General features: G+C 39.7%; 4 protein-coding genes across 9 annotated transcripts; 3 read left to right on the top strand and 1 right to left on the bottom strand.

Moving 5' to 3' along the window:
- Positions 1 to 344: 344 nt before the first annotated feature.
- Cad86c (Cadherin 86C) lies at positions 345 to 11,822 on the top strand. Its single transcript, XM_064118712.1, has 14 exons — positions 345 to 869; positions 960 to 1,201; positions 1,261 to 1,344; positions 1,407 to 1,532; positions 1,708 to 1,848; positions 1,906 to 2,029; positions 2,240 to 2,432; positions 2,564 to 2,807; positions 2,925 to 3,416; positions 3,520 to 3,889; positions 3,958 to 4,192; positions 4,351 to 4,546; positions 4,624 to 4,849; positions 4,943 to 11,822. Exons 1-14 carry the CDS (start codon positions 668 to 670, stop codon positions 11,530 to 11,532), a joined length of 9,465 nt encoding a protein of 3,154 aa, XP_063974782.1. The 5' UTR covers positions 345 to 667; the 3' UTR covers positions 11,533 to 11,822.
- On the bottom strand, positions 2,484 to 19,446 carry LOC135161269 (uncharacterized). Of its 2 annotated transcripts, XM_064118703.1 has the most exons (13): positions 19,324 to 19,446; positions 17,209 to 17,348; positions 16,532 to 16,727; positions 14,486 to 14,689; positions 13,532 to 13,757; positions 13,387 to 13,472; positions 13,075 to 13,205; positions 11,838 to 12,403; positions 11,281 to 11,445; positions 4,323 to 4,481; positions 3,883 to 4,059; positions 3,676 to 3,795; positions 2,484 to 2,681 (listed from the first exon to the last, which is right to left on the bottom strand). In XM_064118703.1, the coding sequence occupies exons 4-6, from the start codon at positions 14,591 to 14,593 to the stop codon at positions 13,408 to 13,410; spliced, it is 399 nt and encodes a 132-aa protein (XP_063974773.1). In that variant the 5' UTR covers positions 14,594 to 14,689; positions 16,532 to 16,727; positions 17,209 to 17,348; positions 19,324 to 19,446; the 3' UTR covers positions 2,484 to 2,681; positions 3,676 to 3,795; positions 3,883 to 4,059; positions 4,323 to 4,481; positions 11,281 to 11,445; positions 11,838 to 12,403; positions 13,075 to 13,205; positions 13,387 to 13,407. The 2 variants fall into 2 exon arrangements, with proteins under 2 accessions (XP_063974773.1, XP_063974774.1); XM_064118704.1 differs by lacking the exons at positions 2,484 to 2,681; positions 3,676 to 3,795; positions 3,883 to 4,059; ... (1 more) ...; positions 11,281 to 11,445; positions 11,838 to 12,403 and adding an exon at positions 9,461 to 9,598.
- On the top strand, positions 13,747 to 16,538 carry LOC135161261 (odorant receptor 45b-like). Of its 3 annotated transcripts, XM_064118687.1 has the most exons (8): positions 14,206 to 14,221; positions 14,614 to 14,722; positions 14,808 to 14,981; positions 15,120 to 15,582; positions 15,648 to 15,759; positions 15,932 to 16,039; positions 16,115 to 16,309; positions 16,399 to 16,538. In XM_064118687.1, exons 3-8 carry the CDS (start codon positions 14,933 to 14,935, stop codon positions 16,456 to 16,458), a joined length of 987 nt encoding a protein of 328 aa, XP_063974757.1. In that variant the 5' UTR covers positions 14,206 to 14,221; positions 14,614 to 14,722; positions 14,808 to 14,932; the 3' UTR covers positions 16,459 to 16,538. The 3 variants fall into 3 exon arrangements, with proteins under 3 accessions (XP_063974756.1, XP_063974757.1, XP_063974758.1); XM_064118686.1 differs by having other exon boundaries at positions 13,747 to 14,221; positions 14,614 to 14,981; XM_064118688.1 differs by lacking the exon at positions 14,206 to 14,221 and having other exon boundaries at positions 14,599 to 14,722.
- Positions 16,938 to 22,818, top strand: LOC135161262 (odorant receptor 13a-like). Of its 3 annotated transcripts, XM_064118691.1 has the most exons (11): positions 16,938 to 17,423; positions 17,681 to 17,824; positions 17,960 to 18,068; positions 18,125 to 18,199; positions 18,261 to 18,372; positions 19,008 to 19,115; positions 19,264 to 19,440; positions 19,630 to 20,556; positions 21,114 to 21,291; positions 22,598 to 22,703; positions 22,769 to 22,818. In XM_064118691.1, the coding sequence occupies exons 1-8, from the start codon at positions 17,063 to 17,065 to the stop codon at positions 19,687 to 19,689; spliced, it is 1,146 nt and encodes a 381-aa protein (XP_063974761.1). In that variant the 5' UTR covers positions 16,938 to 17,062; the 3' UTR covers positions 19,690 to 20,556; positions 21,114 to 21,291; positions 22,598 to 22,703; positions 22,769 to 22,818. The 3 variants fall into 3 exon arrangements, with proteins under 3 accessions (XP_063974761.1, XP_063974760.1, XP_063974759.1); XM_064118689.1 differs by having other exon boundaries at positions 16,940 to 17,423; positions 17,681 to 18,068; XM_064118690.1 differs by lacking the exon at positions 19,008 to 19,115 and having other exon boundaries at positions 16,939 to 17,423; positions 17,681 to 18,068.

Raw genomic sequence — 22,818 nt, 5'->3', positions numbered from 1 at the left:
ATTAAGGATATTATCGGCTTGCAAAATCATTGGTGACAAAAATTACCAGTTCTATTTTCCATGTCTTCTTTCAGCACGCTGAAGAGAAATGGAGCAATAATTTGTGTTTCAACGTTGACTTTTTTTTTGTTTTCGAATAGAAACCGACTTGTGATAGATGAATTTCAAGATACGGTTATTTATGTTATATCACCCCATTAGGAATTTCCCCGGAAGTGCCATTTCCTTCTTTTTCTTACAGTTTTTATGATTCTTTAGTCATAGCGAAAGGTTCTAAACAATGAATAAGAAAAATCCATAGTTTTATTTCAAATATGAAACACATTATGCAGAATACTCCTTCGGGGGCGTCATGTTAATTTATGAACAGAACAACCCTCACAGAACCGAGGCAATGGCAATAATAAATTGGTTTTTCATTGTTATAATGTGTCTAACAAGCACTTCTAATACAGAAAGTAATTTAACACATATCAGCCATAGAGTTGTCCCCCGTAATACTGATTTTATTCATTCGGAGGGGAAAAGTGCTTCGTCATTTCGCGGAGGAATAAAAAATTAACCAATCGCTGTTTACTCTATCACGCCATTGGAGGCATTGACCACCAAACGACATAAATAATAAATCAGTGGAGAAATCGATTGAAAGACCACTTTTATTGGCAGAATGCCCTCAGGGAAATGGGTGAAGGTATGGATCTACCTGAACTTTGTGCTGGGGATGACCAGAAGTGCACGGCCAAGGTTCGACACTTCAACGGATATGGGAATGGTACTGGTTCCAGCCGATGCAGAAATTGATTCGGTGATTTTTCGATTACGCGCCACCGATCAAGACGCTGATTTTCCACTCGTTTTCAATATTGCAGGTATCGAATGCCATAAACTCGCACCCGTTTGATCGCACAGAAAATAAGTTAAGAAAACTTTTGCAAATTCTAAATTGTGCAATTTTCTAGCTACTGTCAGTCCCGTAGTACGAATAGAAAATCTACCCTGCACCCTGTACAACAAAATCTGTCAAGCCAATGTCATCTTGACGAAACGTCTAATGGCAGGACGTCTCCACGATTTTGCCGTACGTGTGAAGGATTCAAAGGGTGACTCAAATTCCATGCAGGCTACCATTTCCGTCACAAATGCAACCACCCAGCGTGACAAGATATTTCCACACATTCCAGCCATCATCATGGTCCCTGAGGTAGTACAACGTCCCCTTGATTATTTTATTCCCCGTTTAATGGCACGGTTCCTCCCCAGGACGCAAAGCCCGGAAAGGAACTCGATTATATAGTGGTCCAGGCTAATCAGTGGAGCGGGAAACCTGTGTATATAGAATTATGGGTAATTAATTTTCACCTCTTTACTAATGTGAAAGGGAATTAATCTATTAACTTATCATTTAGCAACCAAAAGAATTATTTACGATACGACAACGACAAACTCCGACTCAAACTCGAGGAGTCATCACCCTCATTGGGGAACTGGATTTTGAGACACAATCGATGTACACACTGACAATCTATGCCACGGTATGGTTCAATATATCATTAAGGCGTGAACTAATGTCATGACCCCGGAAGACGTTTTTAAAATTAATGTCTTTTGAATCACTCATTACGGAATAAAAATTTCATTAAAAATGTTCCCTCGTTCGCTCGCTCCTTGTTACCGAATGAAAATTAAATACAATAATTTATATCGCAGGATCCTTATACGGAACCCAAGAAAGACACCAGGAACATCGCTGGTTTACATCTTGTCGTGATAGTACAAGATGTCCAAGACGTTCCCCCCGTGTTCACTCATGCTCCACCACTAACTAAGCTCAATAACACCATTCAACCTGTAAGTAAAGCCATCAATAGTCTATTTTCGGTACAATGATAATTTAATTAATAATAGGGTGACGTGATCCTGAGGGTTCACGCAGAGGATGGTGATAAAGGCGTGCCAAGAGAAGTGACATATGGACTGGTCTCCGAGGGGAACCCCTTTACACCGTTTTTCAATATTTCAGAATCTACTGGTTCGTAAGAATTTCATTACATCATTTCCAATGCATTTGAAATCAGAAATATCTGACAAAACAGAGCACATTACACAGCAAGTGCGGTAAAAATTATCTGACGAGTGTAATTTTTATATGTCACCTGGAAAATTGATGAATATTCAATTACACTTACGTTGCGAAATCTTTCTCGACATATGGAATCGGTAATATATATTTCTCCGACAGGTGAAATTATTCTTGCAAAATCGTTAGAGGAGTTGACGCAAATAACTCATGTTGGAGCGCCCGTTGTTCTGAGTGTAGTTGCTGAGGAAATTAGACGATCGCCACTTGAGCCACCAGCACAAGCTACGGTTGTAGAAGTTGGATTGCTACTTGGAGAGCCTGGAAATAGTCCACCATATTTTGAAAATGACCAGTGGGTATTGGGCCTAACAATAGTTTATTGCAAGTAGTCGTTAATATTCCTATTTAGCAGTAGTTCAGTGAATCTACCTCCCTTACACATAATTTTTTATGGGATGGTAATAATATTTATTTTAATCTCAGTTACATCGCCTGGATGGACGAAAATCCCGAACCTGGTTCTCTAGTAATCTTCAATGAGTTGTACTCAACGCGAGTTAAAGACGAAGATATTGGCAAAGCTGGTGTATTTACATTAAAACTGGAAAATAACAACAGTACGTTTGAAATTAGTCCAACTGTGGCGGAGAGATCTGCTAATTTTATTCTCAGCGTGAGAGATAATACGTTAATCGATTATGAAGTCCATAAGAGTCTTCAGTTCAAGGTAAAATTATCAATCTCTGCTCTTTCAATCAATTCATGTCTCCACGAAAACAAGAAGTTGAGATAATGTTGTTAAAAAATATTTAAAAAATAAGTTTGTGGTTTAAAATTTATTCAGATAGTTGCTCAAGAGGTTGGCCCTGCGACAAATCTCTCTGCCTCAGTGCCAGTTACGATATTTCTTCGGGACGTGAATGATAATCCTCCAGAGTTCGAGGAGGCAATATATAAAGTGACATTATCAGAAAACGTCACTGCAGGAGCGCGTGTAGTGCAAGTTCATGCAACGGACAAGGATAGTGGGTCGTTCGGGAGGATTCAGTACACTCAAATTATCGGCCCTGGGAGTGAAGCATTTGTCATCAATCCTGATACAGGATTTATTTCTGTAGCAGTAGGTGCCAATCGAATTCTTGATCGAGAAATTACTTCAGAGCTTCAACTGACTGTAGAAGCTCGTGATGAGGATGGAAAGGGTCTCAGGGGCTGTGTTCCCTTCATCATCACTCTACTCGATGTCAACGACAATCCGCCAATATTTGAAAAAGACAGCTACGATTTTTTTATCAATGGAGAGTTGACAAACTTCACTACCCCCGCAATTATCAAAGTACAATTTTATTCTACCTTTTGTAATGATGAATCTAGGTATATCAAAATGTTTATGTCAATACTGGCTCAATTGATTAATATTCAATTTCTTAAATCAACAGGCAACAGATGCTGATGCAGAACCTCCCAATAACGAAGTTCGATATGAATTAATTCACGGAAACTACGACAATTTTTTTATTCTCGATGAAGTGACTGGTGAAATTTTTCTGAGAAAGCAGATGACGAAAGCTAAAATTACCCGTCATAATCCTTACCGAACTGAGGCAGCAGAATCCAAGAAAACTATTTTCCCAATTAACAGAAGTCTTGAAAAATCAAACATCTCCAATATTCGCTCAACTCCCTCCCTAATTCCCCAGGAAAAACCCTCAAATCTGGAAAATACAACAGAAAAACTCATCCGTCACAAACGTCAAGATACAGACAAAAATGTGCGCTTCACTCTCACAGCCCGAGCTTACGATTTAGGTAGATTGAATATTTTTCCGTCCGTCCACAAAATAACTAATAACAGAGCTGATTATATTTTTCATCAGGAGTTCCACATTTGTCCAGCACAACTCAAATAAATATTCTACAAAGTCCCTCGACCTTTGCACGAATTGTGATGTTTGTGGTGGCGGGAGAGAATCCAGATCCTGTAAAGACAGCGCAGACATTGGCCACTATCACTGGTGGTCACATTATGGTGAAGGAAATTCGTCCATATGTTCCGGGCAGCACAGTCAACGGACTTGAGACAACATTACCAAGCACTGATGGTGTGAAGCGGTGAATAAATTCATACAACAAATTTCATCACACATGCATGCCATACAGTAAAAAAAGCCCTATCCTAACAGCCCGGAAACATTTATTATTCCCTCACTCATATCAGCACCGAAATACGTTAAGGTTTTACCTGATGATTTGAATTCCCCTGAGATTAGAAGTATCGTCGTAGCTCGGGTAGAATCGACCGGAGGTACTTCACTAGTCGACATCGATAAAATTAGAGCAGCTCTCGCCGCTAATGGAGTTGGTGTTGTTGATGGAGAAATGCCTCCTCCAAATGTCGACCCTAAAAACGGTGATACTTCCATTAATACCACTAGCACCATCCCATCTGGATATAATGAGGAAGTCGTAAGTAATTATAGGGATGACAGCATGAAGATTTTGATTAAGGTCAATAAAGGATACATATTAGGAATTCAATTCAGACAGTCTACAAAGCTGAGAATAAACTGCTCTTCTGGCTCCTTATTCTCCTGGGTCTGCTTATATTAGCGGCTATCATCGCGTTCATACTTTGCTGTATCTGCCCCGGGTGTCCATTTTACATGGCACCAAGAAAACGCCGAATACATTCGTCGGAAACATTAGTGGCCCGTTCTGATGGGAGACCTAAGAGACATATTCATCGGAAGTATCCAATGATGATGCAAGGTATACTCAGGGATCCCTAAACTCTTTCGTGAAATTATTGCTGTCATAACTTTTGCTTTTATCCACATGCATAATATTTTTCAATTTAATTAGATCCCAACTGGTCTGAGAAGAAACAAGCCTGGAGTGCAGACCCAATGGCATCGCACTGGCAGTTCAATCGTCGAAATACGAAGCAATATGGATTAGCCTCTCTACCTGGCGATGTAGTACGTCTCCCCGATTCCAACTATCGCTGGCCTCGCAAAGCTGTGTCTCTCAGAGCGGATCCTCACATTCCGATTCCAATGAATGATCCGTTGTACCCCACTAGACAACAAGAAGAGCATCGAATGTACCTGGAGAACATCGCACGTGCCAGAGAATATGAAGGAACGGACATCGACTCCTTACGCAAACCTGAATTTGAAAGAGGATCAGATCTAGGGCGACAACAGCATGGGCCAATGGCAACAAGACGAGAACATCATTTTTATCGAGAAGGAAATGCAGAAGTGATGAGACTTGTGACTCGAGATGGAATGGAAGAGACTCTAGCAGCGATGCACAGGGCTCCAGAAATCATTATTGATCAAGCCAGTGGTCACAAATTTGATGGTAAAGATATTCTCCTTCGGCGATTCATCGAAGACCAGAAATTACGAGCAGCTGGTAAGGAATATCAAGATGGCCTTCAAGAAGATTTTGAGCAACAAAGTATGGAGTCCCATCAGAGACAACGTGAGCTGTCAATGCAACAGCAACATCAGCACCGAGAAATATTAGTGATTCCCGAGAAACTAGACGGAGGTCATCATCACCATTTCGAACAACTTGGACCAGACGTTCAAAGATTGATAATTGATCACGGGATCTATGAAAAACCGGGAAGATCAGAGGTACGTGAACATCAAGATATTCTGACCGATGCAGCACTTTTAATTCCCATGGAAAAGCAGCCCCTGGAGAAACCGAAGGAGACAAGTTCTACGAGTTTTCAGAACTACACAAGGCACGATCTTGAATTGGCGACGCAAAATATTTTATTAACACGACTTTTGCTGGAACGAGATGGCCGAGTTGGTGCCAGTGGTGTAGATCAAGCGAGTTACTTGGAGACTCAGAGTCTTCCTGGACAAGTAGCTGCGGGGACTCAAACCGATAAAACGACTGCGACACAGACTGAACACCAAACTAGAAGTAGAAGTGATAATGAATCTGAAGAAGAATCTAGAATTCGTAAAAAAATGAAATTTCTCAAACGCTATGACGAGGAACCCAAGCGCATCCGGACTTTATGGATAAAGTCGCCAATCGTCGAAGAAGAGCGTCACTCATCCGGAAAACGTGCGACTGTGTCTCGCAGGAAAATCAGAGATATTAAAGACAGCCGAATGAGTTCAATTGAGCCTGAAGTTTTACGAGAGATTTCAGATTCATTGGATGAAAATACGGAGACATCCGCCAATTTCATAAAGGCCCTCGACAGTTCAAATTCACAATACGAGTCTCGAGAAGAGGAGGAGATCTCAAAAATAGATGATTCATCTTCAATGAAAAGAACCGGAATAACTCACAGGAAAGGAAGCAGACAAGACAAACAGAGAATGGAAAAGAGAAAGAAGACTACTAAATCAAGGAGCGATACAGCATCGGGACCTAGTTTCCGTATCCTGGAAAAAGAAATGAATTCGCTCAGCAGGAAATTGTCGAAATTAACTGGCCGAAAAACTTCCAGTGGGGAAGACTCAGGTGAAAACGAAAAGCAATCTCAAGTTCAATCAAAATGTGAGACATCCCAATCTACCGCTCATCAAGGAGAATTAAAATCTAAAAAAATCGAGTCTAAATCGGACAGAAAAATTCTTTTAGAAGCTATTCAATCTATGACTAAACAACACCGCAAAATTCCCGATCAATTAGTTGCTGATAAATTCAAGCAGAAAGCAAAACTACGAAAAGTACTGCCTCTCAGCACAGTGAGCTCGGAGAGCAAAGAATCAGCTGATAACTCTCTTAAGAAATCAAAGACTCCTGCAAAATCACGAGAAAGTCAAAAATTGAAACTCGCAGTCGGCAAAGTAAAGCACGCTAAACTAAAAAGACAGGGGAAAATAGATATAAAAGGAGTTATGAAGTCGATGACCGAAAAATTGACCAAATCCGAGGAAGAACGTGCCATAACAAAATCAAGCAGTGAATACGATTATAGACTATCTTCTGATGAATCAGCTAATACCAAAGGAAGTGAAGCAGTCCTTGAAGCCTCCACTGGTGCAATCATCCAAGGAAACAAGTCCTTAATACCTTCAGATACTACAATATCTGCACCAGAGAACCCCGAAGCATTAAAAGAAATTTTACAATCGAAGATCGAAGCATATCCCCAGGACGGGGACCCTTCAGCATCTAGTATCCGTGAATATAAAATTACTGAATCCCCAAAGACAGATAAGACTCCCAATGTTACCGCAGATGAAGCAACGATGAAAACCGAAGGCTCCAGTAAACCACGAGTGACAAGTAGTTCCGATGTGGAATCAACTACATCAGCTCAGAAGGAACAGTCTAGTGCAGAAGGTGAATCACTGCTAGTAAAACCCACGAACATCGTCTCCACTAAAACAGATGGAACCCAGTCACAGATAAACAGCGAGGAGATCATGGTAAATAGAGCTAAAAGCCCTATCAAGGTTCGCAGCGCTATGAAGAAGAGGTCAATCAGGAAACGCGTGAGAATCGCAGATGAAAAGTCTGAGGAGGACAGTACACATTCTGAACCATGGAATACCGGAGATGAAAGACCAGGAAAATTACAACTAGATAGAAAGAGCAGCAGTCTGCCAGATCATTCACCTGATGAAGCCCTTGTTCCCACAAATCCACAGGCTCCGGATGGAAATACTGAAAAAGAAAGCTCCGAGGGGATCAGAACGTCCTCGTCCAACACAAGTCCTGGGAAAGGATTAGAATCGGTTGTAAAATCTCCCAGTGCACGATCACTTACAACACCATCTGTTCAAAGCATTAGAACAACAGTGGACGGAATTATAGAACAAGCAACAATCGTTGTTTCAGGTAAAATTAAAACAGCGACAAGAAATACAGATGATCGAAAGGATGACGTTGGTAATGTTTTGAAAGGAGAGGTTTCACATGTACGTCACCTCCCAGAAGAGACGGAGAGGACGGATGATATGGAAGACATGAAAATTCACGATTCTGATGTAACGGAAAGGACACCAATTGTTGCTGAAAGTGTTGAAAATATTTCAAGGGTAATGCTTCAAGATGAATCGTCACAATTAAGTGAAGGAAATATTAAGCAGCAGGAAGTCATTGCAGAGGCCATACCCACGATGACCACGACTGGAGAAACTGTTGATAGTGCGAAACTGGATCCAAAAATATCAGAATTACAAACTCCAGAACAGTTTGAACAGAAAATTAGTCTCGAGGAAACAGTAGGTATTATACAAATACCAGGTAAAAATGGTAATTCTGATATTGCACAAACTCTCGAACCTATTGTTGAAGACTCAATGGATACATGTCATACAACAATCGAAGAGGAGGTTTCGACAGTAGAAAGTAAGACGAGTAAGTTCACTGGTCCTGAGATACAGAGATTGACAGAGGAGAGTGACAAACTACCCGATTTTCCGAATGGTGATCCTATTTCAAAAGGACAATCTACTGTATCCCCAAGTGATCCGCCTGTGAGTACTTTGGGAATTGCTTCTCCACCTCCAGGAGGAAGTCTGACGCTACAACAACGAGTAGAACCGACACCACCTGTTGGTCTAACTGTGACCTCCTTTCCATCTCCTAAGAGCGAGAGACAACTTCATGACTTTGTTCCTGAACCACCAAAACTTGTCGAGGATTTGACACCCACTAACGACGGCCTAGAATCGTTGAAAAGTGAAAATTTAGAAACAGTTTCGATAAAATCAGACGAGAGTCAGTCGTCCAAAAATGTGATTATATCGAGAGAAACATCATTTCTCAACTCTCCCAAACGAAAATCCCCTACAGAAGATAATTATATCGACAAATCAGAGAAGAGCGACGAAAAAGCTGTAGAAGATGCGCCTGTTACGTCAGAGGTTTCATTGACATCAAAACCTTCAGATATACTCCTTCCTGGTTTAAATGCTGAAGCACCGAACCCTGAAGTTTCAACCGAGCCTTCAATGTTAAAACGAGAGGAAGAAAAAGGGGAAGAGCATCAACTTTCGAAATCAGAAGGTACATCAATGTCTACGAGTGAAGAAAAACTACCAATAGATCCACCGTTAGAAGAATCGAAGCCGCAAATTGCAGATTTACATATCGATTTACCGAGTGGCGATATTTCCACTTCATCTATCGATTCCCAATCGGAAGAGAGAAATCGTAAGACTGAATTGCAAGATGCTTCTGTTTCTACACCAGAAAATGCTAAAACAGATACGCTAATGCCAGAATCACCCGGGCGATTGATTCCGGAGCTGAATATAAATCGAATATCAAAAAATATTGATGAGAGCTCAACGTTAGATGAGAAAGGAAAAGAAGGTCAGGTCGAAATTCCAATATCAAAAGGGCTCCCATACTTACCAGAATTATCATTGAAGAGACTTGAAGAAGATAGCGACATATCTAGTCAGTCCTCCGCGGGAACGACGTTGATCGCTCAGCCATATGGAACTCCTCGACAGAAGAAAATGGTTCCACCAGACGATATGGACTCCATGGATGAAAGCCGAGTGACTGAACCCGTTTCTTCTGAAATAAAAAAGGGCGAATCGAGTGAAGGACTCAAAAGATTGAAACCAGAAGAAGTTCGTACTGATAATATCATTGCGGGCAAGATGGAACACACTGGAGAGACAGTACAGGAAAGAAAAGAGGAAATTCACGTTGCAAAAAAAGAATTTGATGTTATTCCTGAACAGGAAGATCCACCTGTAAAAATTGCAGATGAATCTACCTCATCTGGTGGTCATAATCTAACGGAGGAAGCTAAACAAAGTCAGGTAGAATTAATTGCTAAACCTCTTCAAGCAATATTACCCCATGATGATGGCTCAACATGTGACCTTCTTGCAGATAGAGCGGAGGTCACAACTAGTAGAGAACAAATGAAACCTTTAAATATACAAAAGACTATTGACACTGTCCATAAAATGATTAAGTCTGTCCCTGGTGGGTATTTGAAAAAAATTGACGAAGACTCCAGAAACGTACCGCGAAAAGGGAGACCAACTAGAATAAAAAGTCCTGAAAAAGAATGCGAAGATTCAAAAATTTCTTCGGCAAAAGAGAAAAAGCTTAAAAAAATACCTCCTGAAGAACTTAAGACATCTAAACTGAAAAAACCAAAACGTCAAGAACCTGAAAAATTGGCACCGTTGGAACCCAACTCTCGAATTACTAACGATCGTCAAACAATTTCGAGAAAACCAGAGCGCGATAAAGGAATACAACCGGAAAAATTGAAAATAGACAAAACAATTAAACCGATACGAATAATAAAGACTAAAGAATACACAACTCCAGCAAAAACTCCAGATCCTCCGAAAAACGGGAAAAAAATTCGCCCTACTCTTTTAAAATTACAAGCCATAAAAAAATTATCATCCTCCACTGAATTAGAAAAAGATGAAGGCGCAAATGTGATGGAATCGTCCCCGGATTCATCAAGACAGTTGCCAGGAAATTGTGATAAAATAAATCCTATTTTTCAACTAGACCAAGTTATAACGGTAACGACAGAGTCGTCACCAACGACAAACAATGAACAGCCGATAGTTCCAAGCGAGAATATCGAACGTGCGGAAAAATCCACAGAAGATGAAATTACCTCGTTAAAGACTCCTGATGGAGCTTCGACTATCCCCAGCCAATTAAAGAACTCGCCCGAGCAAACCACTGAAGCCGCCAAAGACGAAAAATTCCACCAAAATACGAAAATTATACCTGGAGATCCTCCCTCTAATGCTTCCAAAGTCGTCAATGACGTAATGTCATCTAACTCTCCACATGCCAAATACTGGAAAGAAGACACACCGGAAGCGCAGTCTCGTTATATGGCGTGGTACAAAGAAATGCATGAACGGAGAGACGGTGAAAATCAGGAGGAACCTCCGAAATGGCTGCGCAAAAGCACTCGCCAAAGGTGGTTAAAAATGAGTCCCCAAGATCGAAAGAATTTCGACTTGAGAACCCCCGAAATAACACCCCGTCCCCGGCGAAAAGTTAAACCCTCTAAAAACGTTGAATCAGAGCAACTGAAGGCGATAATTCGTCAAGGAAGAAGACTTCGACGAGCAGAAGGTGGAAACAGGGAAGAACCTAAAATCGAAATTTTTGCACCGGAGAAACCGCCAGTGCCTTCAACTTCGACAAAGTACCACAATCTAATTCAACATTCAGAGTACAAATACGAAAAAATCCCCCCTTTTTACCTTCACCCTCCACCAGTTCCTCACTCCTCCCCTCAACTGTCACCCCAACATTTCGCGGATCCACCTGGAAGTTGTTCTACGGGGACCAGATGTGTTGATAATGATACGGACTCTGGTATTGTCCTACCGATATCCACCGGCAGCCGTCTCCGTCATCAGCAACTTCTGGAGAAAAAAAGTGTCTTCGATATCGCTTACAGTGAAGCAGCTCCATCGCAACTCCGAGCCGATAGCACAACTCCTCCCTCGTAAATTTATCAATCTTCGATGAATGTTGTTCCATTTCCCCATCAAAAACCAAAGGAATTAACCATAAATTTGATATTAATGTCTATAACAACCAGATTATTCCATCACTGCCGACTTGGTAATATTAGCAAGATGATTGTTTATATTGCTAATCTTGTAAATAAATTCGAAAAACAAAACATACTTATAACTGACAATTTATTTTTCACTATCTGATTCGATACTATAGAACGAGGGAGCGAACAGGGAGCTTCTTCATACTTCTACTACCCCACTATAAAAGTATCCCCGTTCTCGACTTTACCAACCATCTTCAGAAGAACCAGTTTATCTGGTGTTCAATTCCTGTACGCCCTAGGTGAACCACTGCCACTGGTGTCGAGTAATGAGTCAAGATATCCTTCTAAAACTCCATTCTCATTATTCACAAAATACACTATTGCAAAATTCTTCATCCCCTGGGTCCATCAAATATTTCATCTGAAGATGATTTAACTTACCACAGACCCAGTAATTTCACCTCACGATAAGATGAGCTAACATTGTAGAACGGTCTCAAATAATGATTTCCACGTATCTGCAAAATATCGCCAGACCTTCCCCGTTGGCAGAGTAAAATACGCTGAAATTCGCACGTACGTCATCGCCCCGCGTATTCAATTCTATGACGTCGTGCAAACGAAGAAACAAGACCTGGACTGTGACGTTACCGATGCAACTAACCTACCGTAATCAAAGGCATAATGGTGCATCAAACATAACCGGAGACTGGTAAATCTCTGTGCTAGGAACTCATGATACTGAAAGAGATAGTTCAGCACTGCGATTCGCGGTCTTTTATCGGCAAACTGCGAAGGTCATGTTGGAGCACTAGCTAAAAAAAAAAGAGAGACGCCTGAGTATCTGGGTATCGAGCTACTCTCCTGATCAAGGCGTACGTCAACGGCCGGCCGTTTGTTGGCAACAGATGCGATTTGCAGGAGTTGATTGGAATAACAAGTTTAAGTGGTTTCATCATAACCCCGGCGCCGTACTGTTAATTGCTCATTAATAATATTCAGGGCAGAGGATAACTTGATGAAGATATCGAGATAATTAATATAATTATTAAGCAACATCGTGGCTTCAAATTTGTCAATATGAATTGGCTGATCGGTTTTCCGAAAATTCAAAAAGTTTATTCGAATCCACATATGCAACTCTAATAGCTATTCCTTAATGAATCCTCGCAAAATGACCTTAGCTAACACCCACGATTGGAAAATCCACTGTTTATTCAATATGATATCCTGATGAAGCACTAACTGCGCCACGAATTCAATTGCCCAATGTGTACCCCATACCAAAGTCGGCACACTTACTACCGTGATTTTAATTAAAATTATAGCCGATTATAGCGAAAAGTAACGGTCCGAATAAACAATGTATGAATGTTAATTGTTGTTAATAAAGAGCGATGTATGTTGCTGTGGCAACGGCGAACAGAGCAGCGAAGAGGCAGTCCCCTGTACCAGCACCATGCTCACCAGACAGATGCAAGCTCACCTGCAAAATTTGCAACCTCCTCCGTCAGGTGCGAATCACTTTTACCAATCAGCGAATCCCCCTCTACTCTATTTTTGAGTCCTACGCAGCGGCGAGTCAGATGATGGTTTCGATTGATCAATTTGCCATTTCTGTAAAACCAAGAAACCACAAGTGTTACATTGACAGGAGACAATAAGTATTGGTCAAAATATTTGCAATTTTTCAAATGTTCAGAACAATATTTTAAAATAAATAAATTAGATGACGTTGAGGGAATTTTCTCGCTTTAATAAAATAAAAACAAAGTGAATAAATGAAAATATTTCTTACCCAGGGTCACCGTGTCGATATCTACGCTCCTGCTACTCTCCTCCTCTCTGAACTTTTGAACTTGTTGAAAGCTGGTGTGCTGATAACTGCAAACATATGATAGAGAACAATCCTGGATACAAAGAATGAAAATACAGTACGATACCCGAGATAAATGGGATGGGGTGGCCACTGGAGTAATAGCCATCAATCATCGCCGAATTTTGGCAACGCGTTGGACAACGTTGGCGGCAGGGAACTATCACCAAAGTGGAGGTCTCCAACGGGTCCACAGGAAGACCGCGGTGTGATGTGGGGATAGGGCAGGGAAATACAAGAGCACTTTGATTCGACACGTCCCAAAACCGCGCCCACTTGAATCTATTTCGATACTGCAACAGAGTCCAAATCACGGGGTAAAATCAGCGTTGGTATGATTCACTAACTCCGGTGATGATGGCCAAGACAGGGGAACTACCGGGATGCGCTAGTTAGAAGGATTTCCTACTGCGAAAACTCTGCTTTGGGGAAAGTGGGGGTTTCATCGATTGCAAGTGAATTGCTAGGAGTAGAATAGAAATAGATCGTAATTACTACGTGGACATCAATCGAGTCAGAGTGGGGAATATCTCTTATCATCCCACCTTTACTAGTAATTGAAATTGTAACGAATGATAGTAAAGCAGGTTTAAGTATGAATTTTCAAGAACAATTCTGCAGAAAATTCCTTGATCAAACAGATCGGTTGATTAAAAGGAAAGCAATTATTTAACAAAAGGAAAAATACGAACTTCAAAGATAGTTGATATTACTAGGAAGTCAAAGTCGATTTAATAGTGAAGTCGTTATTCAAGAGGTAAGACATCAAAGCCCTAACTACACAATAGATCTGTCTCAATATAACTTGCAAATTGAGAGTGAGAAGAAAAAAAATGCTAAAAAAGCTGAATAAACGAGAATTTTAAGTTTTCGGTCTTTGACCCTTACCACAATGCACGCAATCCTCATATATACGTGAATGCCCGTCTGTATGACGTAACGCACGTAATTGTCGGTTGTACATGCACAAGGGGAATATGCGAGATAGGAAGATGATCAGACCTGTACTGCAAGTACATACTCGCACTTGTTTTATTAAGATGGTGCTCCAAGGTAGTATATGAACGTGACGTGACGTGGGGGGTTTACTCCTGATACTCGTGGCTGTGACTAACTGTACATCGCGCATGACTTCCTCTTTTTTTTCAGACTGACGAGAATGGAGTTTTCGGATCTACCCAGGTTTGAAGATTTCGTTAGTGGAGTTTTCTCAGTACTCGGGCATCTGAAAGTGTGGAGAAAAAATGATATTTCACCAGTTAGAAGAATATTTGATTTTCTATTGGTTGCATATTTAATGTTCTTCAATGTCCTGTTGATTAGTTCTGAGTTTTTGGATGTAGGAAATTGCTACGATTTATCCAGTTTTGCTGCTCACATTAATCCACTATTTTTACATTGCCTGGGATTTTTTAAGTGGAGTTATTGCATACTTCATCATAGGGATATTGTAGAATTGGTCGAGTGCATGGAGAGGTGTCATAATTTGTCTATGAAGATTAATCTACAGGATATCGGTATTTATGATATCAACCATCCAAAATAAATAGCATATATTACGTCTAATTTGCCTTCTGAACGAATAAATTCAGCAATCAACTGACCAACTTTATATTGCTCGACTCTACCGAATACTAAATAATATTCTCTTTCAGAACTTCAAAGGTATAAACTAAAATTACTCACGTGTCAAAAAAATTCAACGCTATTTATGAACGCATGGTTTTGCGTAGCAATTGGTGGAGTAATCCAGTGGTGTACAAACCCAGTGATTTATGATTTTTATGAGCAATATTATGACGGGAAAATCATTCAATCAAATGCAATGAGACGTTTGCCTTATCCGGGATTATTCCTGTGGGAAATCAACAGCATTTCACGATATATTACGAGCTTTGTTTTCCAGTTATGGGGTGGAATTGGATCCACAGTGGGAGTCGCTGTCTTCGATGTATTAACTTTAACGTTCATGATGTATATTTGCGTTCAATTAGAATACTTAAAGGATACGTTAACCGATAAAAGTATAGAGAGAAAATGCGTGTATAATAAGATTCAGATTTATGAATTGGAGAAAAAATTAAAAAATTGTGTAGAACATCACAGTGAAATTCTAATGTAAAATTAATATTATACAATCATTCGTTAAAATTGACAGTTATTTATTCAAACTTTGTTTTCAGATTTATTATTAAACTGGAGAAATTTACAACAGGGCCAATGTTTGTTCAATGCATAGGGACTATTACTGCTCTTTGTTTGATATCTTTTGAGGCCTCAACGATTCAATTCAACGTATGAAATATCAATTAGATATTTTTCAATTTATTCATTACTAATGTATTTGCTGTGAATACATGTTAATCCCAATTCACCATTAATTAGACAAATGTTTACTGAATCCGATTATATTCAGCAAAGATTCCTCTCCTTGAAATTTTCCTAAATTTGAGTGAAATTCCTACAGGGGAGCATTGAACCTATAATGAAGACAATTATGATGGTCGAATACTGGAGTAGTATCGTAGCTGAACTATTTCTGTATTGTTATATTGCTTCTAAAATTGGACAATTGGTTAGTCCCACTACACTGCCGATTCCTTAAAGCAGATCCAGATCTAGTTATACTCAATGTCTTCTACATTTTTAGGGAATGGACGTAGGTCAAGCAGTTTATGCTAGCAAATGGGAGCAGTCCTATGTGGCATATTCGATGGATATTGAGAGCAAAAGAACAATTTCCACCATCACTACTATCATTCAATTCAGTATCATGCGTGCCCAACGTCCAATTCTTATAACCGGTGGTGGTTTTTATATTCTGTGTTTACCAACTTTCAAAGCTGTGAGTGCATTTATATATTAATACCTTTCATATGGATAAATATGTGTAATATATTGATTAGAATAATGAAGAAATTTCGTTTACAAAAGCTTGTGGGACTGTCTGTGTCAAATGCTCTTATACTTCGACAACTCCAAGAAGATAATTAATGTAAATGTGTACGTAAATATTCGTAAATGTAGAACTGATGAATTTTTATTAAGAATATATGCAGAAACTCACGCTGTATCCATTGTCGTTGCCTTCTGTCTTTTAATTGATCTCTAATTCTACCCGGACGATCTACAGATGATTCATCCAGTCTGGTTTACGTGTGTCAGACAACTCCTCAAACTTTTAGCTTTTGATTCCCTTGTCCAGTGTTATCCAGTCCAGTGTATTATCTTCCATTTTCCCATGAAACATCTTCTATCCAAGTCTTGAAGGACAAATGCCGCATTAGCATAGAACGGAAATATGAAATCAACAGACACAGGGAATATGTTATCGATTGCAAAATTGCATCAATAGGTGAAACATCCCCTCGTGGAAAGCATAATTCCTCTCAATTACTCCTAATCATTTATGGAGTTGATAGATGACGACATTTTGAAATACTTAATATGTAATTTCGCATGTCAAGCGTAATTGTATTCAAAGGTAAGTACTGATCAAAGAGCTAGGATAGACTACGAGGCGTGTCTTTCATGATTCTCCCCACTTCTGTACTCTGAAGTTACTAGAGTGAAGCCCCTACCTTGAGGGCAAAGTGACATGAATCCTGAAAAAATTATACCAAGTTTCAATGTATTCGCCTCTTACGTTTTCGTAGCTCTGAGCCATTTGAAAATTTTTAAAAATACACATTCTTCATGGACAACTAGAATAATCGACACCTGTATCACTACGTCTCTACTTACTGCGACTTTTTTACTCATTGTTTCAGAAGCAATTGACGTGCAAAATAGTTATGACCTGCCAAGCTTTGCAGCACGATTCAATCCACTCCTTTTTCATTTACTCGGGTTCGTTAAGTGGACGTATTGCCTGACGCATCATGCTGAAATTGAACAACTTATCATTAGTGTCGAATTGTGTCACGCAATGGGTCAAAAGATCGATAGGACTGATAAAGGTAAAATTAAATAAAATACATTGCTGTGAACTCTCAACGTTAAACATTTCTAAATATCTCATTGCAAAAAATTAACGGTTCAAGTTTCGTGTATTAATAGTAGTTAGAGTACCAAATGATTAAAATTGAGATAATTAGATGTGCTAAATCATGAAATTGTGAGGTAATTTTTTGCAACACCAGTTTTTTCGTCGATTTTAATTCAAAATAAGACTTTTCTCTCGTCCATAATAACGTAACTGATGGTCTTTCCCCAGATAAAGATCGCTATAGAATGAAAATGGAAAAGTTTCAGAAAAGCTCGACAATGTTCGTAAATCTCTGGTTGTTAGTGTGTGTATTCGGCGTAGTGCAATGGTGTATGAATCCAATTATTTATGATCTATACAATGATTTGTATGGTGAGAGAAGTATGAATTCTACATTCGACAGACATTTGCCTTACCCAGGATGTTTTCCTTGGAAAATGAAAAGTCTCTCCATTTATATAATCTATTTTACATTTCAATTCGTTGGTGGTATTGGGGCGGGCATAGGTATTGGGGCATACAACATATTGAGTATCACATTTATAATATACTCTTGCATTCATTTGGAGTACCTCAGTGAAACATTGTCCATATCAGAAGACAGAATTAGTTCGAGGTAAATGAACATGAGTTTGGTAATGAACACAACCTGACCTAATTTTATTCCACCAGAGAGATAGCACGGAAGGAGAATGCATTTGACAATAAATTAAAACACTGTGTGCAACACCATAATCAAATATTGGAGTGAGTATAAAATTTTTGTCAAATTTTTCTTACAATGGCAATAACATTTCCTGTGCAACAGAGTATTTGCGAGGACAACAACTATCACAAGTTTTCCTATGTTGGTGCAGTGTCTAGACACAATTATCAATCTCTGTTTAGTCTCTCTAGAGGCATCCACTACTGAAATAAATGTAAATGAAGAATCTATGCGGAGAAGATCCTTTTCATTGGCACATACGCATTGAACAAGTCTCAAGACAAATTTTAATGATTATTTTTCCCATCCAAATCTTGGCCAATAGGATTGCACCATTCGACGTTATTTTGTATAGTCAACACGGTATTTCAGCGGATATTCTTGAAAATTACACTGGAAATTTTGCATGTTGATATATATAAAAAAAAACAAATGTTGAAGTAACCCTCAATTGTATCTGACAGATTAAATGGCAATTCGTTGAAAATTATGTCTCATGGTGCAATTCTATCGGCCAAGATTTGGATGCAAAAAATAATCCCCCGAATACCACTCGAACTTCGAAATTATCTGATATTTCCCTCAAGGTTCCCTGCAAACAAATAAGCTCGTCAAGTTTTCCAGAAAAATCACTCGCGCTTCGCGCTCGTGATTTTTAAACTGGAAAACTTGACACGTTCATTTGTTTGCAACGAACCTATCGGGAAATATCCGATAATTTCGGAGCTCTTGTGGTATTACATGCGATAATTCGTCGTCATTTGACATTGACAAAGAGGATCTTTTCCATGTAGAAAAGCACCATGGAAATTCTGGAAATAAAATTAATGAATTTCATGTCATGATTAGTCCAGCGTGGAATGCATAATGAAGCTGTTGAGTACAGCTGAATATTGGAGTGGTATCAATTTTGAACTATTTTTCTACTGTTATTTTGCAACAAGAATTCGCGAAATGGTGAGAATTGTTCTCATCGATTGATTAAGTTGATTAAGTGACAAGAATTTATGAAGCAAAGAATTTTCCTGAATAACATTTCAACAATTTCTGTCATCCCCTGAATGACCTTCAATTGACTGCTTATAATAAGTAGTTATTTTATCAGGGAATACAGATAAGTGATGCGTTTTACCACTGTAATTGGGAACAATATATTGGGACTCACGAATCTAGTGCCCTCAGAACAAATAAGATGGTAACAATAGGTATTATGAACGCTCAGAAACCTCTGGAGATCATAGCTGGACCTTTCTGTGTTCTGTCGCTAGAAACATTTCGAGCTGTAAGTAAAGACCCAAATAATGATTACGATTATGCATCTGATGACATTCATGAGGCACAAAAGCCTTTGTAAATATTCATGAATTCTAAAGTCTCCAAAATAAATATTACATTACTTTTACGTTCACTGAAGACGTAGACGAGAATTTTAATCTATCACTCAAGTTCTCATATTATTCTTTCAACACAGCTGACGAGTATGTCTCTCTCTAATGCTCTCATACTTCGACAACTCTCCAACCAGGACTAGCCCTGAAAGTAACAAATAAATGATCCCATCCTAGTGAACTGTTACGATAATCCCAAGGGAATGCTTGAACTCGTGTTCATTAACCCTTGAATCTAGTAATCAGAATTTAAGTTTTACTGGCAATTACCAATTGATTATTATGTGTTCCTGGTACATCGTCGACGATCCGCAGATGACTCGCGCATTCGGCGCGCGCTTGCCATGACAAAACGACTGCGCTTTCACATCTTTGAAAAATATAAAAGTCTAAGTGCAAATACCGTTAAATTTCACTCGCATGTCTTCACCTCTGCAAAAATAAAATGATATTACAGTCGTAGTTGCCTTATTTACTGAACTGAAAAAGATAATAGGACATTTCATTCCATGCCGAGAGCTTCCACAAACTGGAGTGAAATAAAGACCAATGATAAAGGGGTTACATAGAGTGGTGGGGGCGGTCGTTGAACGTGGTGGAAGGGGACGCCGCCGAGAGATCGCAGCAGTTTAGCTACAACCGTATAAGGAGGGCGCGCAAGTAACAGGAGAACAGGCCACCAAGAGCTGTGCCATCTCCTTCCACTGACATCATAATCTCCTGATCCAACGACGACGTGTGCCGATGAGGCATTTCTGTCGACCGAATTCATTCGCACAACTGTGTTATCATCTTCTGCAGCATTATATTAGCCTAATAAGAACAAGTCCGCTTTTGAATGCACGTGGTTGATGAACGTCAATCAAACCACGATGCTATTTGTGTCGTGTTGGAGATCTCCAGGATTCTCGGGTATAAACAAAGTGAGGAGCAATAAACTTGTACAAAGCTTCAATTATTGTGATATGGGGTGAACCAAATGGTAGATCAACGCTCGATAGAACCGATCAGTAAGTAAACGCTTATTTTTTTGGAAAATTAAAATTAAACTCGATGCAGTAATCTAAGCTTTAGCATAAGCAAATTCATTAGTCATTCATTATGGACTAAATAAAATAATGTAGTATTGCTTTTGAGGGCTATTTAGATTTTTTTTTGGAATTATCTTTCTGAAAAAATGTAGAATTTTAAGAAAACCCTAGAATGGTTTTTGGTAATGATCTAGGGAATTTCGCCATGCATGGCCACCAGCTGGCGCTCTCCTTGAGAAAATGGGGGGGGGGGGGAGTGAAGGAGGAGGCGGAGGAGGGATAGCGTCCCCTTGAACATGGGCATCAATCAAAGATAAAAAATAACAGTTATTAAACATAAATATTCATATTTTGATATTCTTTGGCGTAATATACAATCAAAAAGTGGGCCTCCATTTGGGGGTGGTGTTCGTCTACGCGGTAGGTTGACCTAGTAAGTCCTTGCGATAAAATTCATCCAATTTTGGATTTCTTTAATATTAAATGTGAAAATGGAGGACATTTTGAAAATTTATGTTCAAAATTGCTGATTCTAGATAAATACACCAGCATCAGCTGATTCTATTGACAATCGCCAGCAGTTTCTGGACATGTATGATCCCCTGGTCACAAATTCGTGGTATGCGGAGTCCTTGTGGCGGCTTTACTCACCCAATATGAATCTCACCCTGTTTAGACGACGGCCATAGCAACCGAAGCATTCGAAGGACCACGGTATGTATTGCGACGCCTCGAGGTGTTCAGTCGATTCTTTTTACGCCCCACATATATGTGTATATTGTTGACACTCACCAAGTTTCTTCACCTGCCCATCAAAAGACGTAAAGTCATCCACATTGGCTAACCAAAGATCAGAGAAACATAAATGCGAAGCGGTAGGGAGGTGAGACCTCAAGTAATCGTTTCAATGCCATCACCTCTGGCAATTCATGTTCCCCGGTACATTCCTTGGCGAAATGTGGACGCCTTTCGGGAACGGTTTTTCTTAGCACCCTGAGATACCCAACACCGACGGCCTCAGTGTCAGCTGCAGTCGAATCGACTTTGGCTTGACGTCGTGATTAGGGTTTTAAAAATTAGACAGGAAATAAAAAAAAAGGATTGACTTATGGGGTACATTGTGGCATAAATTTTTCCCTTCTGTCGTGAAAAGAAAAGAATAATCTATTTAATTTATTAGAGACGATAAAATTAATATAATTATTGAATCGTTCCTCGCGTTGCATTTATCTTTCCCGCCTCCAATGGGAACACTGCGTGAAGTTAACATCTGTTGTTGGTATATTGATTTATTAGCCAGTTATCCGAGCACGAGAAAAGTGGTTTCCAGATCGCTGATTGATTAGTAATTAATTGTTTTGGAGGAATTAATGAAAGAGGGTTAGATGTCCCATTTCCAAAGTCGAAGCGAAGATTATAAGGGAGATTGGTGACGCTTATGGAGCGGCTACAACCGCAAAATTTACTAGCGGTGGCGGCTGAACTACGGGAGTGAACGTGCCTGTTGGTAAGGCACGATTTTTCTTGCGCTACGAATCGCTTGTTGCGATTTTTCTCGGGCTACGGGAATATTTTAGAATCGATTTTTTTGTTTTTCGCGATTTTCTCGGCTCCTCGGCCTCCTACAATCAAAAGCCTCCCAGTTAGCCCCCATAAACGTTAGCAAATCTCCCCTATAATCCGAAGAGTTTCCTTTTTTTTTCCATCCCCTTTACGCCGCTGTGTGTCGCTGTTAACAACACCCGTTCTCCCGCCGTTTTTATTGCAAATGGACGCCGTACTCGTCAGACAACAAACAAATAGCATCAATGCTGGGGAAGGAATTCCTGTTGTCATTGATGACTTTGTTATTCATTCGTAATCTGGGAGTACAAACACAGAAAGCAATGAGTTCATTATCTGGTATCTATTCAACGGCATTTGTGACAGTCCCCAACAACGAAGTCGCTAAGAAATTAGCACAGTATGTAAACATGCTAATTCACTAATTAACGGTAGATAATGATTCTGTGTGTTTCAGTGGGATTGTCAAGAATAAACTCGCTGCATGTGTTAACATCATTCCTCAAGTGACTTCGGTGTACGAATGGAAGGGTGAGATAAACGAAGACTCGGAGTTGATCTTGGTAAGTCCCCCATAACCTTAAAAATTATCATCAAAACACTGGCGTGATTGATTGCGTTTCATCAGATGATCAAAACGAGAACCGAGGTCGTTGGAAATTTGACGAAATATGTCAA

The sequence above is a fragment of the Diachasmimorpha longicaudata genome, chromosome 4 (genome assembly GCF_034640455.1).
Source record: "Diachasmimorpha longicaudata isolate KC_UGA_2023 chromosome 4, iyDiaLong2, whole genome shotgun sequence".
Taxonomy (NCBI): Eukaryota; Metazoa; Arthropoda; class Insecta; order Hymenoptera; family Braconidae; genus Diachasmimorpha; species Diachasmimorpha longicaudata.
Note: the sequence above shows the minus strand (reverse complement) of the source record. Positions and strands in the feature narration are given on the sequence as shown.

What these genes read in the sequence shown, in the direction of transcription:
- LOC135161269 (XM_064118703.1), bottom strand. Translation starts at nt 14,593, where the DNA reads ATGCGCGATGTACAGTTAGTCACAGCCACGAGTATCAGGAGTAAACCC. An exon ending in TCTTAATAAAACAAGTGCGA is followed by an intron (nt 13,758 to 14,485) that starts GTATGTACTTGC and finishes ACTCTGTTGCAG; the next exon opens with TATCGAAATAGATTCAAGTG. An exon ending in CCCCATCCCATTTATCTCGG is followed by an intron (nt 13,473 to 13,531) that starts GTATCGTACTGT and finishes ATATGTTTGCAG; the next exon opens with TTATCAGCACACCAGCTTTC.
- LOC135161262 (XM_064118689.1), top strand. Translation starts at nt 17,063, where the DNA reads ATGAATCCTGAAAAAATTATACCAAGTTTCAATGTATTCGCCTCTTAC. An exon ending in CATCCACTACTGAAATAAAT is followed by an intron (nt 18,373 to 19,007) that starts GTAAATGAAGAA and finishes TGTCATGATTAG; the next exon opens with TCCAGCGTGGAATGCATAAT. An exon ending in CAACAAGAATTCGCGAAATG is followed by an intron (nt 19,116 to 19,263) that starts GTGAGAATTGTT and finishes TTATTTTATCAG; the next exon opens with GGAATACAGATAAGTGATGC.
- Cad86c (XM_064118712.1), top strand. Translation starts at nt 668, where the DNA reads ATGCCCTCAGGGAAATGGGTGAAGGTATGGATCTACCTGAACTTTGTG. An exon ending in AGCCCGAGCTTACGATTTAG is followed by an intron (nt 3,890 to 3,957) that starts GTAGATTGAATA and finishes ATTTTTCATCAG; the next exon opens with GAGTTCCACATTTGTCCAGC. An exon ending in CTGGATATAATGAGGAAGTC is followed by an intron (nt 4,547 to 4,623) that starts GTAAGTAATTAT and finishes AATTCAATTCAG; the next exon opens with ACAGTCTACAAAGCTGAGAA.
- LOC135161261 (XM_064118686.1), top strand. Translation starts at nt 14,624, where the DNA reads ATGGAGTTTTCGGATCTACCCAGGTTTGAAGATTTCGTTAGTGGAGTT. An exon ending in CCTCAACGATTCAATTCAAC is followed by an intron (nt 15,760 to 15,931) that starts GTATGAAATATC and finishes AAATTCCTACAG; the next exon opens with GGGAGCATTGAACCTATAAT. An exon ending in CTTCTAAAATTGGACAATTG is followed by an intron (nt 16,040 to 16,114) that starts GTTAGTCCCACT and finishes CTACATTTTTAG; the next exon opens with GGAATGGACGTAGGTCAAGC.